At 43.9% G+C, this 16,685-nt stretch overlaps 1 protein-coding gene across 3 annotated transcripts in view; it reads left to right on the forward strand.

The window, feature by feature from the left end:
• LOC135548244 (CAP-Gly domain-containing linker protein 1-like) overlaps nucleotides 1-16,458 on the forward strand; it is a 44,781-nt gene extending 28,323 nt beyond the window's left edge. For all 3 annotated transcript variants that reach the window (XM_064977631.1, XM_064977633.1, XM_064977632.1), the window contains 6 exons: nucleotides 4,105-4,211; nucleotides 6,092-6,148; nucleotides 14,331-14,391; nucleotides 15,299-15,517; nucleotides 15,692-15,804; nucleotides 15,952-16,458. In XM_064977631.1, the coding sequence (XP_064833703.1) occupies nucleotides 4,105-4,211; nucleotides 6,092-6,148; nucleotides 14,331-14,391; nucleotides 15,299-15,517; nucleotides 15,692-15,804; nucleotides 15,952-16,186 (792 nt within the window). In that variant the 3' untranslated portion in view covers nucleotides 16,187-16,458. The remainder of the gene's footprint in view (nucleotides 1-4,104; nucleotides 4,212-6,091; nucleotides 6,149-14,330; nucleotides 14,392-15,298; nucleotides 15,518-15,691; nucleotides 15,805-15,951) is intronic.
• The last annotated feature ends 227 nt before the right edge of the window (nucleotides 16,459-16,685 follow it).

The raw sequence follows: 16,685 nt of genomic DNA on the forward strand, positions 1-16,685 counted from the left end.
GAAAGGAGAGTTTACAAACCACACACGTCAGAGTTATATTTTAAACTTCATCTTTTAATACTAGATGAGCTTCACCATAGCCCTATGACTCTCAGATCAATTCAGTGTCTATAAATTAATTCTCTGAGGGTGCTTACAAAATGGAAACTGAGATCTTTTATAGCAAAGATTCCCCCCCCCCCCCCTCTCAACTCACAATGACGAACCACAGATCTTAGGAACTTCACAAAGTGCCTTTTACTTGAAAGAGGAGTATCCCATAGCCAGATAGCATTAGCTATAAATTATTGTTCAGTTTGGTCTCCTAAACCGAGATTGTAATCTCGTTCCTGGTACTTCTTAGTACCAAAACATTACCTCGTCCAATGGCATATATCAATTGTCCATTCTAGAAACCCCCCATCTCAAATACACCCCCTCCTGGATATACTCACAGAGGGGAGTGACTGGCACACAGACATTGTGGAGCCCTTCACATGGTTTAACAGATACGTTGGAAGACACTGTTCAATTCTGACTTCTCCCTTTCTGATATTCTGCATATTACCAGACAGATAAAAGACAAGCCTGACCTCACCCCGCTCTGGGCCCCAAGTGACTTTTCCCACATAAGCATATTTATGAAAGTAGATAAAATATGTTATTTATCAATGTTACCTAACTAATTCTGATTCTGCTACGACAGTTTACAATCGATCCTTAGGGTCTTTTTATAATAAATCTTCAATAATATTCCAACCTGGACAATAGCGTATTCATTACAGAGGAAATAGAGGGAACCGCACGCCCGAGTGACCTCGCGTTAAACAACTGATTGATTTCAGCCTAGTCCACTTGTTGAAACAGCTCTTATTCGACACCCTTCCACAACAGAAGTCTCAAACAACTTTCTAAAGACTGTTGACATCTGCTGGAAGCCTTGGGAAGTGCAATCTGGCCCCATAGACACAGCATATTGGATAGGCAATCACTTACCTGGTTTAATAAAGGTGGAATACAAAAATACAAATATCCACATAATTGTCCTTCCTCATGATACCATCTGTTTTGTGAAGTGCACCAGTCCCTCCTGCAGCAAAGCACCCCCACAACATGATGCTGCCACCGCCGTGCTTCACAGTTGGGATGGTGTTCTTCGGCTTGCAAGCATTCCCCTTTTTCCTCCAAACATAACAATGGTCATTATGGCCAAACAGTTCTATTTCTGTTTCATTAGACCAGAGAACATTTCTCCAAAAGTATGATCTTTGTCTTTATGTGCAGTTGCAAACTGTTGTCTGGCTTTTTTATGGCGGTTTTTGGAGCAGTGGCTTCTTCCTTGTCCATAAAGGACTCGTTTTTACTGTGGATATAGATACTTTTGTACCGGTTTCCTCCAGCATCTTCACAAGGTCCTTTGCTGTTGTTCTGGGATTGATTTGCACTTTTCGCACCAATGTACATTCATCTCTAGGAGACAGAACGCGACTCCTTCCTGAGTGGTATGATGGCTGTGTGGTCCCATGGTGTTTATCCTTGCATACTATTGTTTGTACCGATGAACGTGGTACAGTGAATTATAAGTGAAATAATCAGTCTGTAAACAATTGTTGGAAAAATCACTTGTGTCATGCACAAAGTAGATATCCTAACCGACTTGTTTTAATAGGAAATTTGTGGAGTGGTTGACAAACAAGTTTTAATGACTCCAACCTAAGTGTATGTAAACTTCCGACTTCAACTATATATATATATATATATATATATATATATATCATATTATTTTTTTTATATATATATATAAAAAGGATGCACCTAAGCTCAATTCTGAGTCTCGTAGCAAAGGGTCTGAATACTTTCTGATTTTATTTTCAATACATTTGCAATAATTTCTAAAAATCTTTTTTCGCTTCGTCATTATGGGGTATTGTATGTACATTGAGGAAACATTTTTATTTAATCCATTTTAGAATAAGACTGTAATGTAACAAAATGTGGAAAAAGTAAAGGTCTGGATTCTTAACAAATGCACTGTATAGATATAATATAGAGCTGTAATAGTGCCAGATATGTAGCGATCCAAAGATCTACCTATCTATCCTGGATCACAACTGTTGGTCTTTCAGTCAGTCAACTGGTTGGGACGTGGGAGGCTGATTGATTGAAGGGTTTTCTGACCGACTGTGAACGAAGTGTGAAGGTGGGACCCATCGAGTCCAGCAGAGATTGTAAATGTCTGTGAGAGTGTGTGTGTCTGTGTGCATTGCGTGACTAACTGAATGAGTGAGAGATTATGCATTTGTGTGAGTGATATTGTGTGTGCCAGAAAGAGAGTGAGTGTGTGCGTGAGGGTGGGAAGAGCCTGTTGGGACTTACATAATGAAGGCGCTGCTCTTCTCTGTTGCGTGTGCAAGCGTGTGTGTGTGAGCCAGCCAGCTAGCGAGCGTGTGCTCAGGCGACACACACACACATTCACATTCTTTCTCTTACCTCTCTCTCTGGTGGGCACGTTAGGGGGTGGGAGCGGATGGTTTATTGATAGGGAGGCTGCTTTATTGTGTGTGTCACTGGGTGAGAACACTGGGATAGTACAGTATTGACATTTCGAGGGACGGTCCTGCCACTGGGACAGACAGACCAGTACTGGGGAAGAGAGAGAGCTCTGACAGAGGACCACACTGTATGGTAGAGCTGTTCAGGCATGGATGTGGCTGCTATGCACCAGGGCTATCCAAGCAGTGTCTACTCCTCTCACTACCAGGTAAACACAGTTGTTTGGTTCCTCGCATCAGATTTCTTACATCTGTGTGTCGTCATTCAAATGGAATGGTGATGTTTTAGCTGATTGTTTTTTAGTTCGACCCTGTGTTTCAATCTGCTGCAGTTGTGTTCTATTAGGGGGCGATTTGTTCTTGAATGGTATTTGAGGGAGGATGAGTGAGGATGATTTGAATATGAAAGTACTTGAGGTTACTGATTTAGATGATTGTATTTTTAGGAAGAGAGATTGTTGTTTTTGCCTTTGGGACTGAGGATGTGTTTGTTGTCTGGTTGTTTGTATCTTGTTGGATGTGTGTGTGTAGGCGGGCCGTGGGGGCTTTTCTTAGGCCCCCCAAGTTTTCATTAAAAAAAAAAATGTTATTTTTGTTGTTGGACATAAAATACTGTTTTTGTCAAATAATATATTGGTTTGGACTTCTTGCGGTCAATCTGCAGTGTACAAATTATTTATAATTATGTTCTGGCAACCCAACCATCCTAAAGAAAACATCAGCCCGTGGCTGAATGGAATTTACGGACCCCGTCTTGGTAGTAGTGAAAGCTTAAAATGACTTAGAATTTGACTCATGATTTGATCCCCCCCTGTGCTGCTGTCCCTTTAGGAACAAACATTATCTTTTAGTCATTATCATTATCTCTGCGTGGTCTCTGCTGGTTTTGCCTCAGAGGAACCATCTCCTCCCTAATGGGGGTTTAACTGACGATGGAGGGACCATCTCCTCCCTAATGGTGGTTTAACTGACGATGGAGGAACCATCTCCTCCCTAATGGTGGTTTAACTGACGATGGAGGAACCATCTCCTCCCTAATGGGGGTTTAACTGACGATGGAGGAACCATATCCTCCCTAATGGTGGTTTAACTGACGATGGAGGAACCATCTCCCTAATGGTGGTTTAACTGACGAGGGAGGATCCATCTGCTCCCTAATGGTGGTTTAACTGACGAGGGAGGAACCATATCCTCCCTAATGGTGGTTTAACTGACGGTGGAGGAACCATCTCCCTAATGGTGGTTTAACTGACGAGGGAGGAACCATCTCGTCCATCGACATTAATGCTAGAAGTGACTCCATCCCTCACACACTCACAGTATGTCTCTGTACCTATGTTTGGCAGACAGCTCATATAATGAGTAATGTTAATCTTTGTATACCGAGGAAGCGGCTGTTCCAGTGGAGCAGCGTAACGCAGCACTGTGGCTTCATGTTAATGTTCGTGACTAAGACTGTTAGAGAGGCGTGAAGAAGATACAGCTTTTACTGTTTACAGTGTGTCTAAATCTCTCTCTTTTGTCTCTCTTTCCTTCCTTTCATCTTTCCATCCATCTGTGGATCATCTTCCAGCTCGAGGCACTGAAACAGCAGAATTCCAAATTCCAGGAAGAACTCAGTCTCTCGCAGGTGCGAGGCAGCTCAGAAAGCCAGCACATCGGAACTCTGTGCAAGGAAATGTGAGTATGGACGAAGGTTTCCTACGCTTGCTTGTTGCTTGCACAGCATTGTTGATGGAATGTGTGTGTAAACGGCTGAAACCAGAGTATTGGAATGTTGTGCTAGTAAAGATGAGTAGAACTAGAACCAGGAGTACCGGCATATCAGAATTCTATGCATGGAAATGATGGTTCTTCAGATGATACGGTGGCATTCAGCGTTCAATTTATACATTGACTACAGACTGCCCTGGAAACAGCGACTAAAGCCAACATGCCAGCTTCTTTGGGCCCAAAACACACAGGAGGAGAGGAGTGTAAGCTATGTGGCTTTGAGTTGTTTCAGTGTGTGGGTTAGACCAGCACTTCAGAAGCCCGTGCAGGGAAACGTGAGAGAGGCTCATATCAAGGTCTTATTCAAATAGAGTCATAGACTCATATATAAATCTGACTCATGCTGCTTACTCATACTGATGATGTGGCCGAGACACACAGTGAGAGATACAGAGGTAGATTGAGGGAGAAATAAAACGATCAAGAGATGGAGTGGGAGACTTAAGAGGGAGATCATGAGAGAGATTGAGAGAACTTGAAGTACAATTCACTTGTATAGTCAGCCTGTAATACCAGTGTGTAAGCATGCTGTGTAGAACGTAGTCCTCTGATATTAGAACCTGAAAACCAGTAACCAGTAATGATGGCATAGTTCCCTCTGTGCCTTACGAGACAGCAGTATGCTACTGAAAGGTACAGGTATGTAGCGAGGCTGCCACAGAGAGAGAAAGACCATATGAAATCTCTCTTTGTTATGGTGAGCGTCATGCATGACGTAGAGTTCTATTTATAATTCTGTGTGTGTGCGTGAGTGCACACGTCTGTGTGTGTACACGTTGAAGTGCATGTTTAACGTTGTGTGTGTGTGTCATCAGGTCCTTTATTATTCACTTTGTCCTGATTTATCTATTACTGGCCATACATCTTTCTTCTCCTTCACTCATCCCTCTCTCCCTTCATCCTATAAAGAGACACTCATCCCTCTCTCCCTCCTATGAAGAGACAGACTCATCCCTCTCTACCTTCATCCTATAAAGAGACAGATTCATCCCTCTCTCTCTTCATCCTATAAAGAGACAGATTCATCCCTCTCTCCCTCCACCCATAAGGTGAAGGGAGGGGTGTTACATAATCACATCTTCTCCTAGAACCGCCTGCCTCCAACATGGCCGCACCATGCATCGCATCTCATGACCTCCATGATGTTTGCATTATTTACATTTGTATTTATTGAACCTTTATTTAAGTAGGCAAGTCCTTTAAGAACAAATTATTATTTACAATGACGTCCTACACCGGCCAAACCCGGACGACACTGGGTCAATTGTGCGCCGCCCTATGGGACTCCCAATCACGGCCAGATGTGATTTAGCCTGGATTCAAACCATGGACTGTAGTGACACCTCTAGCACTAAGATGCAGTGCCTTAGACCGCTGCTCCACTCGGGAGCCCAAGTGCACAGGCCTGCAAGCATGTGTGTGTGTGCATGCGTGTTTGTGGGTGTGTGTGAGAGCGAGCAAGCGCAGCTTTGTGCCGCCAGAGACATCTCGTCTGGGAGAACAGCTGCATCCGACCCAAACGGGGGGGTCACACATACTGAGAGTTAGACATGACCTCTACACTCATCACTACATAGCCATGACAACCTGTACACCCATATCAGCCCCACAGCCAAGCAGAGGTCATTGTTATTTCTGTATAAATGTATTATTATTGATGTCGATTGTCCTTTATTAGAAAGTACCTCGAGATATAATGCATGTTGACTGTCCCTGGTAGGCAACTCACCCTCTCTCTCCCTTGTTCTCTCCCCCTTTCTCTCTTTCTCTCCCGCTCTCTCTCTCAGTGAGGTACTGAAGCTGGCCAGTCTGACGTCTCAGAACCAGCCAGACATGAAAGACAGGTAACACATGTATTGCACAATGTATTCTCTGCTGCCTTAGGAAGACCAGGTTGAGTGTAAACATTTTCAGTATTTCTAACTATGGAAGTAGCTGCACTTATAGCGTAGACATCTACAGCTTTCCTTTCCAACAGCTGTGCATAGTTGATCATAATTATCATCGGGTCCTAGTATAAATTAAGGTTTATAAAAAACACAGTTGATTTAGTTGATGTGATCAGGTCCTGTAAAAATGATTAAGACACAGTAAAACAGACAGTGAGAGCAGTGGACAGAGACAGATGGGGTTTTAGTGTGATGACAGTCACTCAGTCAGTCAGTACATTTCATCTGGGGCTCAGAATGGACTCAGAAGACAAAAAGCCTGCACTGCACCTACTACCACTACAGTAAAGTCATTTATTTTATTTCTATTTATTTTTATTTAACCTTTATTTAACCAGGTAGGCTAGTTGAGAACAAGTTCTCATTTACAATTGCCACCTGGCCAAGATAAAGCAAAGCAGTTCTACACATACAACAACACAGAGTTACACATGGAATAAAACATACAGTCAATAACACAGTAAATAAATACAATAAAGTCATGTCTTTGTATAACCCATCACGAACACTTCTAATGACAGAAGAGAAGGGAAGGGAGGAGAGGAGACGGGAGGGTCAGAAAAGGTTGGGGAGGAGAGGGAATTTGAGGAGAAAGGATGGGAAGGGAGAAGAGAAGAGATGGGAGGGGGAGAAAAGGTTGGGGAGGAGAAAGGATGGGAAGGGAGAAGAGAGGAGAGGAGACGAGATGGGAGGGGGAGAAAAGGTTGGGGAGGAGGGAATGGGAGGAGAAAGAATGGGAAGGAAGAAGAGAAGAGATGGGAGGGGGAGAAAAGGTTGGGGAGGAAGGGAGATGGAATGGGAGGAAAAAGTAGGGCAGGGGAAGGGAGGAGGGAGGAGAAGAGGAAGGGAGAAGAGGGAGGAGTGAAGGGAGGAGAATGGCGTTAAAAAGGTTATTTAAGCCATAGGGAAATGATGAGAGGAATGTTATGTAGAGCAGAACTAATCAGTCAGGACACATCAGGGGATAACTACCTCATCAGGTGACTATTTCACACCCAGACAGTCAGTTATGATCTGTGATTCAGCAGCACTACCTAATCAATCAATCAATCAAATTGATTTATAAAGCCCTTTTTACATCAGCCGATGTCACAAAGTGCTATACAGAAACCCAGCTTAAAACCGAGCAAGCAATGCAGATATAGAAGCACGGTGGCTAGGAAAAACTCCCTAGAAAGGCCAGAACCTAGGAAGAAACCTAGAGAGGAACCAGGCTCTGAGGGGTGGCCAGTCCTCTTCTGGCTGTGCCAGGTGGAGTTTATAACAGGACATGGCCAAGATATTCAAACGTTCATAGATGACCTGCAGGGTTAGATAATAATAATCACAGTGGTTGTAGAGGGTGCAACAGGTCAGCACCTCAGGAGTAAATGTCAGTTGGCTTTTCATAGCTTATCATTCAGAGTTAGAGACAGCAGGTGCGGTAGAGAGAGTCCAAAACAGGAGGACCGGGACAAGGTAGCACGTCTGGGGAACAGGTCAGGGTTCCATAGCCGCAGGCAGAACTGTTGAAACTGGAGCAGCAGCATGACCAGGTGGACTGGGGACAGAAGGGAGTCATCAGGCCAGGTAGTCCTGAGACATGGTCCTAGGGCTCAGGTCCTCTGAGAGAAGAGAGAGAGAATTAGAGGGAGCACACTTAAAATTACACAGGACACCGGATAAGACAGGAGATATAATAGACTGACCCTAGCCCCCCTACACAAACTATTGCAGCATAAATACTGAGGGCTGAGACAGGAGGGGTCGGGAGACACCGTGGCCCCGTTCGACGATACTCCTGGACAGGGCCAAACAGGCAGGATATAACCCCATCAGCTTTGCCAAAGCACAGCCCCCACACCACTAGAGGGATCTTCAACCACCAACCTACTACCCTGAGACAAGGCCGAGTATAGCCCACAAAGATCTTCCCCGCGGCATGAACCCGAGGGGCGCGCCAACCCGGACAGGAAGGACACGTCAGTGACTCAACCTACTCAAGTGACGCACCCCTCCTAGGGACGGCATGGAAGAGCACCAGTAAGCCAGTGACTCAGCCCCCGTAATAGGGTTAGAGGCAGAGAATCCCAGTGGAGAGAGGGGAACCGGCCAGGCAGAGACAGAAGGGCAGTTCATCGCTCCAGTGCCTTTCCGTTCACATTCACACCCCTGTGCCAGACTTCACTCAATCATAGGACCTACTGAAGAGATGAGTCTTCAATAAAGACTTAATGGTCGAGACTTAGTCTGCGTCTCTCACGTGGATAGGCAGACCATTACATAAAAATGGAGCTCTATAGGAGAAGCCCTGCCTCTAGGTGTTTGCTTAGAATTTCTAGGGACAGTAAGGAGGCCTGTGTCTTGTGACCGTAGCGTACGTGTAGGTATGTACGGCAGGACCAAATCAGAACGATAGGTAGGAGCTATCGATAGGTAGGAGCTACCATTTAATGCTTTGTAGGTTAGCAGTAAAACCTTGAAATCAGCCCTAGCCTTAACAGGAAGCCAGTGTATAGAGGCTAGCACTGGAGTCATATGATAAAAATATTGGTTCTAGTCGAGATACTAGCAGGCATGTTTAGCACAAACTGAAGTTTATTTTTTGCTTTATCTGGGTAGCCAGAAAGTAGAGCATTGCAGTAATCTAACCTAGCAGTAACAAAAGCATGGATTAATTTTTCTGCATCATTTTTGGACAGAAAGTTTCAGATTTTTGCAATGTTACTAAGATGGAAAAAAAGTTGTCCTTGAAATATTATTGATATGTTCGTCAAAAGAGAGATCAGGGTCCAGAATAACGCTGAGGTCCTTCACAGTTTTATTTGAGATGACTGTACAACAATACAAATATAAATTTTCAGATCCAACAGAAGATCCATTTGTTTCTTGGGACCTAGAACTGTTTTGTCCGAGTTTAAAAGTAAAAAATTTGCCGCCATCCACTTCCTTATGTCTGAAACACAGGCTTCCAGGGAGGGCAATTTTGGGGCTTCACCATGTTTCATCGAAATGTACAGCTGTGTATTGTCCGCAAAGCCGTGAAAGTTAACATTATGTTTCCGAATGACATCACCAAGAGGTAAAATATCTAGTGGAAACAATAGTGGTCCTAAAACTGATCCTTGAGGAACACCAAAATGTTGAGTTGATTTGTCAGAAGACAAACCATCCACAGAGGCAAACTGATATCTTTCCAACAGATAAGATCAAAACCAGGCCAGAGCTTGTCCGTGTAGACCAATTTGAGTTTCCAATCTCTCCAAAAGAATGTGGTGATCGAGGGTGTCAAAAGCAGCACTAAGGTCTAGGAACACGAGGACCGATGCAGAGTTTTGGTCTGCTCCATTAAAAGGTAATTTACCACCTTCACAAATGCAGTCTCAGTGCTATGATGGGGTCTAAAACCAGACTAAAGCGTTTAGTATAAATTGTTTGTCTTCAGGAAGGCAGTGAGTTTTTGCGCAACAGCTTTTTCCCAAAACATTGAGAGGAATGGGAGATAGTTTTTTATATTTTCTGGGTCAAGGTTTGGCTTTTTCAATGTGAAGAGAGCAGGATCTTCAGTCATTTCAAATACCATTATGATGCAATAAAATGTTACTGCCACTTTTAGTGAGTTTGGTATATATCCGGTGGATAGGGAGCCATTTATTATATTCAACATAGGAGGGCCAAGTACAGGAAGCAGCTCTTTCAGTAGTTTAGTTGGAATAGGGTCTAGTATGCAGCTTGAATGTTTAGAGGCCAAGACTATTTTCATCAATGTGTCAAGAGGTATACTATTAAAAAGCTTGAGTGTCTCCCTTGATCCTAGGTCCTGGAAGTGTTGTGCAGACTCAGGACAACTGAGCATTGGAGAAATACGCATATTTAAAAAGGAGTCTGTAATTTGCTTTCTAATGATCATGATCTTTAGATCAAAGAAGTTCATGAATGTATCACTGCTGAAGTGAAAGCCATCCTCTCTTGGGGAATGCTGCTTTTTAGTTAGCTTTGCAACCGTATCAAAAATACAGTGCCTTGCGAAAGTATTCGGCCCCCTTGAACTTTGCGACCTTTTGCCACATTTCAAGCCTCAAACATAAAGATATAAAACTGTATATTTTTTCTGAAGAATCAACAACAAGTGGGACACAATCATGAAGTGGAATGACATTTATTGGATATTTCAAACTTTTTTAACAAATCAAAAACTGAAAAATTGGGCGTGCAAAATTATTTAGCCCCCTTAAGTTAATACTTTGTAGCGCCACCTTTTGCTGCGATTACAGCTGTAAGTCGCTTGGGGTATGTCTCTATCAGTTTTGCACATCGAGAGACTGAAATTTTTTCCCATGACTTGGCCATTCTAACACCTGGATATGTTTATTTTTGAACCATTCCATTGTAGATTTTGCTTTATGTTTTGGATCATTGTCTTGTTGGAAGAAAAATCTCCGTCCCAGTCTCAGGTCTTTTGCAGACTCCATCAGGTTTTCTTCCAGAATGGTCCTGTATTTGGCTCCATCCATCTTCCCATCAATTTTAACCATCTTCCCTGTCCCTGCTGAAGAAAAGCAGGCCCAAACCATGATGCTGCCACCACCATGTTTGACAGTGGGAATCCTGTGTGTTCAGGGTAATGAGCTGTGTTGCTTTTACGCCAAACATAACGTTTTGCATTGTTGCCAAAAAGTTCAATTTTGGTTTCATCTGACCAGAGCACCTTCTTCCACATGTTTGGTGTGTCTCCCAGGTGGCTTGTGGCAAACTTTAAACAACACTTTTTATGGATATCTTTAAGAAATGGCTTTCTTCTTGCCACTCTTCCATAAAGGCCAGATTTGTGCACTATACGACTGATTGTTGTCCTATGGACAGAGTCTCCCACCTCAGCTGTAGATCTCTGCAGTTCATCCAGAGTGATCATGGGCCTCTTGGCTGCATCTCTGATCAGTCTTCTCCTTGTATGAGCTGAAAGTTTAGAGGGACGGCCAGGTCTTGGTAGATTTGCAGTGGTCTGATACTCCTTCCATTTCAATATTATCGCTTGCACAGTGCTCCTTGGGATGTTTAAAGCTTGCGAAATCTTTTTGTATCCAAATCCGGCTTTAAACTTCTTCACAACAGTATCTCGGACCTGCCTGGTGTGTTCCTTGTTCTTCATGATGCTCTCTGCGCTTTTAACGGACCTCTGAGACTATCACAGTGCAGGTGCATTTATACGGAGACTTGATTACACACAGGTGGATTGTATTTATCATCATTAGTCATTTAGGTCAACATTGGATCATTCAGAGATCCTCACTGAACTTCTGGAGAGAGTTTGCTGCACTGAAAGTAAAGGGGCTGAATAATTTTGCACGCCCAATTTTTCAGTTTTTGATTTGTTAAAAAAGTTTGAAATATCCAATAAATGTCGTTCCACTTCATGATTGTGTCCCACTTGTTGATTCTTCACAAAAAATACAGTTTTATATCTTTATGTTTGAAGCCTGAAATGTGGCAAAAGGTCGCAAAGTTCAAGGGGGCCGAATACTTTCGCAAGGCACTGTACATTTTGGATTGTTCTTATTCTCCTCAATTATGTTGGAAAAATAGGATGATCGAGCAGCAGTGAGGGCTCTTCAATACTGCACGGTACGGTCTTTCCAAGATAGTTGGAAGACTTCCAGTTTGGGGTAAAGTTCTAATTTTTAGGAAGCTTGCTTCAGGGCTCGGGTATTTTCTATATACCAGGGAGCTTGTTTCTTATGAGAAATGTTTTTTTGTTTTTAGGGGTGCGACTGCATCTAGCATTAAGCAAGGTTACATTTTGTTCCTCAGTTAGGTGGTTAACTGATTTTTTTTTTTGTACTCTGACGTCCTTGTGTAGGTGGAGGGAGTCTGGAAGGGCATCTTGGAATCTTTGGGTTGTCCGAGAATTTATAGCACGGCTTTAGATGATCCTTTGTTGGGGTCTGAGCAGATTATTTGTTGCGATTGCAAAAATAATAAAAAATGGTGGTCCGGTAGTCCAGGATTATGAGGAAAAACATTAAGATCCACAATATTTATTCCACAAGACAAAACTAGGTCCAGAGTATGACTGTGGCAGTGAGTAGGTCCGGAGACATGTTGGACAAAACCCACTGAGTCGATGATGGCTCCGAAAGCCTTTTGGCGTGGGTCTGTTAAAATAACCAAAAATGTGAATATTATCTGCCATGACTACAAGATCCGATAGGAATTCAGGGAACTCATTGAGGAACGCTGTATACGGCCCAGGAGGCCTGTAAACAGTAGCTATAAATAGTGATGGGCTGCATAGATTTCATGACTAGAAGCTCAAACGATGAAAACGCAGTCGTTTTTTTTGTAAATTGAAATTTGCTATCGTAAATGTTAGCAACACTTCCGCCTTTGCAGAATGCACTGGGAATATGGTCATTAGCGTAACCAGGAGGAGAGGCCTCATTTAACACAAATTCATCAGGCTTAAGCCATGTTTCAGTCAGGCTTATCACATTAAGATAATGATCAGTGATTAGTTCATTGACTATAACTGCCTTGGAAGTGAGGGATCTAACATTAAGTAGCCCTATTTTGAGATGTGAGGCATCACAATCTCTTTCAATAATGACAGGAATGGTGGAGCTCTTTATTCCAGTGAGATTGCTGAGGTGAACACCGCCATGTTTACTTTTGCCCGACCTAGATCGAAGCACAGACATGGTCTCAATGGGGATAGTTGACCTGACTACACTGACTGTGCTAGTGGCAGACTCCACTAAGCTGGCAGGGTGGCTAACAGCCTGCTGCCTGGTCTGCACCCTCTCATTGTGGAGATAGAGCCCTGTCTAACTCCTCTATGTTCATAGATAAGATGAGAGCACCCAACCAGCTAGGATGAAGTCCGTCACTTCTCAAACAGCTTGGTCCTGTTTGTGGGTGAGTCCCAGAAATAGGGCCAATTATCTACAAATTCTATCTTTTGGGAGGGGCAGAAAACAGTTTTCAACCAGCGATTGAGTTGTGAGACTCTGCTGTAGAGCTCATCACTCCCCTAAATGGGAGAGGGCCAGAGACAATTACTCGATGCCGACACATCTTTCTAGCTGATTTACACGCTGAAGCTATGTTGCGCTTGGTGACCTCTGACTGTTTCATCCTAACACCGTTGGTGCCAATGTGGATAACAATATTCCTATACTCTCTAAACTTGCCAGTTTTAGCCTTAGCCAGCCCCATCTTCCGATTAGCCTTAATGTTGGTAGCCCTGCCCCCTGGTAAACAGTGTATGATCGCTAATCCAGACAGGAATGGATAAAGATTTGATGTACAATAGTATACATCTAGACGTGTATCTATTGTACAGACTTTGTTTAGGGAGAGACATAAAAGCTACATCCGTTGTGATTGAGGTTGTATTGGATGAGACCCAGCAGGGTAATGCCATCCACAGACAGGTTAATCCACTGTAATCTGACTCCTCCCCCTGCTGCTGGTTGTCAAGTCTGATGATTTCAACATCTGGATTAGTGTCGTCAGGGCTCCCCAGTGTAGTGAGTGAAAATGAGCTAACTGCTCTCTGTATGTTTTGGTGAAGCTTGTCTCACTTCTTTGAGTATCACTACAAACTATTGTATGAAGTTTTTTTACAAATAAATTAAGGTGTGAAACTCTCCATTATAAAAAATATATTATTCATGGTAAATCAAAAGTAAAAAACATTGTGTGACGTTACAGTCAGAGACCTTCATCAGACACTGTACCCATAGAGACATGTATGCGTGCGCACACACACACCAAGTTTCCCCATGGCAATTTCAGACTATAGGCATACACTCTTCTAACGGCCATGGGTGCATTATGAGCACAAACAAAAACTTTATTGGCACCGTCACTGCACAACGGGAACTTGGGTTGAGACCCTGTTTGTCTGCCCTCCAAATTCGCTACAATGTTCTGCTGCGTAGCCTAGGCGAACACCTTGCAAAGAATTTGTGCATAATGGCAACTATTAACGACCACAACTATTATTATCCACACACACAGTACTGCACTGTTCCTGACAGGCCCAGTGTTGCTGGGTGAGTTCTGTATTAAGCGGTTCTCTGCCTCTGTTCCTCCTCAGGGAAACTCTGTCCAACCAGGAGACAGATGAGGACAAGGAGCTGGAGACTCTGAGGGATGAGGTATAGTGTATATACACAACTCTGGAGACTCTGAGGGATGAGGTATAGTGTATATACACAACTCTGGAGACTCTGAGGAATGAGGTATAGTGTATATACACAACTCTGGGAGACTCTGAGGGAGGAGGTATAGTGTATATACACAACTCTGGGAGACTGAGGGATGAGGTATAGTGTATATACACAACTCTGGCAGACTCTGAGGGATGAGGTATAGTGTATATACACAACTCTGGCAGACTGTGAGGGATGAGGTATAGTGTATATACACAACTCTGGCAGACTGAGGGATGAGGTATAGTGTATATACACAACTCTGGAGACTCTGAGGGATGAGGTATAGTGTATATACACAACTCTGGGAGACTGAGGGACGAGGTATAGTGTATATACACAACTCTGGAGACTCTGAGGGATGAGGTATAGTGTATATACACAACTCTGGGAGACTGAGGGATAGGTATGAGGTATATATACACAACTCTGGAGACTGAGGGATGAGGTATAGTGTATATACACAACTCTGGAGACTCTGAGGGATGAGGTATAGTGTATATACACAACTCTGGGAGACTGAGGGACGAGGTATAGTGTATATACACAACTCTGGAGACTCTGAGGGATGAGGTATAGTGTATATACACAACTCTGGGAGACTGAGGGATGAGGTATAGTGTATATACACAACTCTGGAGACTGAGGGATGAGGTATAGTGTATATACACAACTCTGGAGACTCTGAGGGATGAGGTATAGTGTATATACACAACTCTGGGAGACTGAGGGATGAGGTATAGTGTATATACACAACTCTGGAGACTCTGGGTCTTTTGAACTGGCATTGGTTCCAAAGCTTTTTTGCTGTATCTGTATATTAGCTGAAACCTCTGTCTCCCTCTCCCTGTAGATTGCGGTGCTGCGAGGTGAGAACGCCATGGCCAAGACGCTGCAGTCTGCCGTGGAGACGCTGGAGAGAGACAAGGCCCAGCTACATGAACGCGTCACCAGCCTGGAGCAGAGGCTATTGGGACGGCAGGCCTCCGAGGGAGGGGACAGTGGAGTGCCTTCCTCAGGTGACACAGCTCTGGACCAGTTGAGAGAAGAGAAGGAGTTTGCAGAGGGACAGGTATGATTGGCAATTCGTAAAACAATTTCACCATCTGCTTGTCACTAATGTAGTATATCATTTGCATAGAAAGATATCTGCGCTTCCACCATTGTCTCTCATTCCACCTCGCTCTTTCTTACTTTAAACTTGACTGGTCTCTCTTCTCTCCCTCCATCTATTTCCCTCCTTTAGATTAACTTCCTGAACAGTGTGATCGTGGACTTACAGAGGAAGAATGAGGAGTTGAAGGTCAAGCTGAAGAAGATGGCTCTGGCGGAGTTCAATGGCAATGACGGCACTGATGGGTCAGTCTTATAACCAATAACCTCTGAACCCTAACTCCAAATGTAGTCCTTAGTTACAGTTGTTGACAGACCCCTCAAAATGCACTATTTAGCATCTACCTAATCACTCCTCTCTCTCTCTCGCCCTCTACCTCTCTCTCTCTCTAGTTTGGAGGAGGGTGGATCTAAGAAGGACAAGAAGGCTCCTCCTCGTCTGTTCTGTGATATCTGTGACTGTTTTGACCTGCATGACACTGAGGACTGTCCAACCCAGGCCCAGAGCCCAGACTCAGTCCCCCACTCTTCCTTCAAGGGCAAACCTGCCGACCAGCGGCCGTATTGCGACATCTGTGAGGCCTTCGGTCACTCCAAAGAGTCCTGCCAGGAAGACCAGACCTTCTAGACACTCATCTTCTCACCCCAACCATGCCAGGCCTAGCTTTAGGACCCTTCACAGACCGCCAACACACACTAATCACCCGCTACAAAAGACTCTCCTACTATTTCTAATACTTCCTCTCTCTAACTCTCCTCCCTCTAACTCTCCCTCCAACTTGCCTCCTTCTCTCCAACTCTTCTCCAACACTCCTAGCTCTCTCTAACTCTCCTAGCTCTCTCTAACTCTCCTAGCTCTCTCTCTCTCTCCTAGCTCTCTCTAACTCTCCCTCTCTCTAACTCTCCTAGCTCTCTCTAACTCCCTCTAACTCTTCTCCCTTTCTCTAACTCTCCTCCCTCTCTCTAACTCTCCTCCCTCTCTCTCTAACTCTCCTCCCTCTCTCTCTAACTCTCCTCCCTCTCTCTCTCTAACTCTCCTCCCTCTCTCTCTCTAACTCTCCAACTCTCCTCTCTCTCTAACATTCCTCTCTCTCTAACATTCCTCCCTCCATAACTCTCCTCCCTCC

Source organism: Oncorhynchus masou, chromosome 11 (genome assembly GCF_036934945.1).
Source record: "Oncorhynchus masou masou isolate Uvic2021 chromosome 11, UVic_Omas_1.1, whole genome shotgun sequence".
Classification (NCBI taxonomy): domain Eukaryota; kingdom Metazoa; phylum Chordata; class Actinopteri; order Salmoniformes; family Salmonidae; genus Oncorhynchus; species Oncorhynchus masou.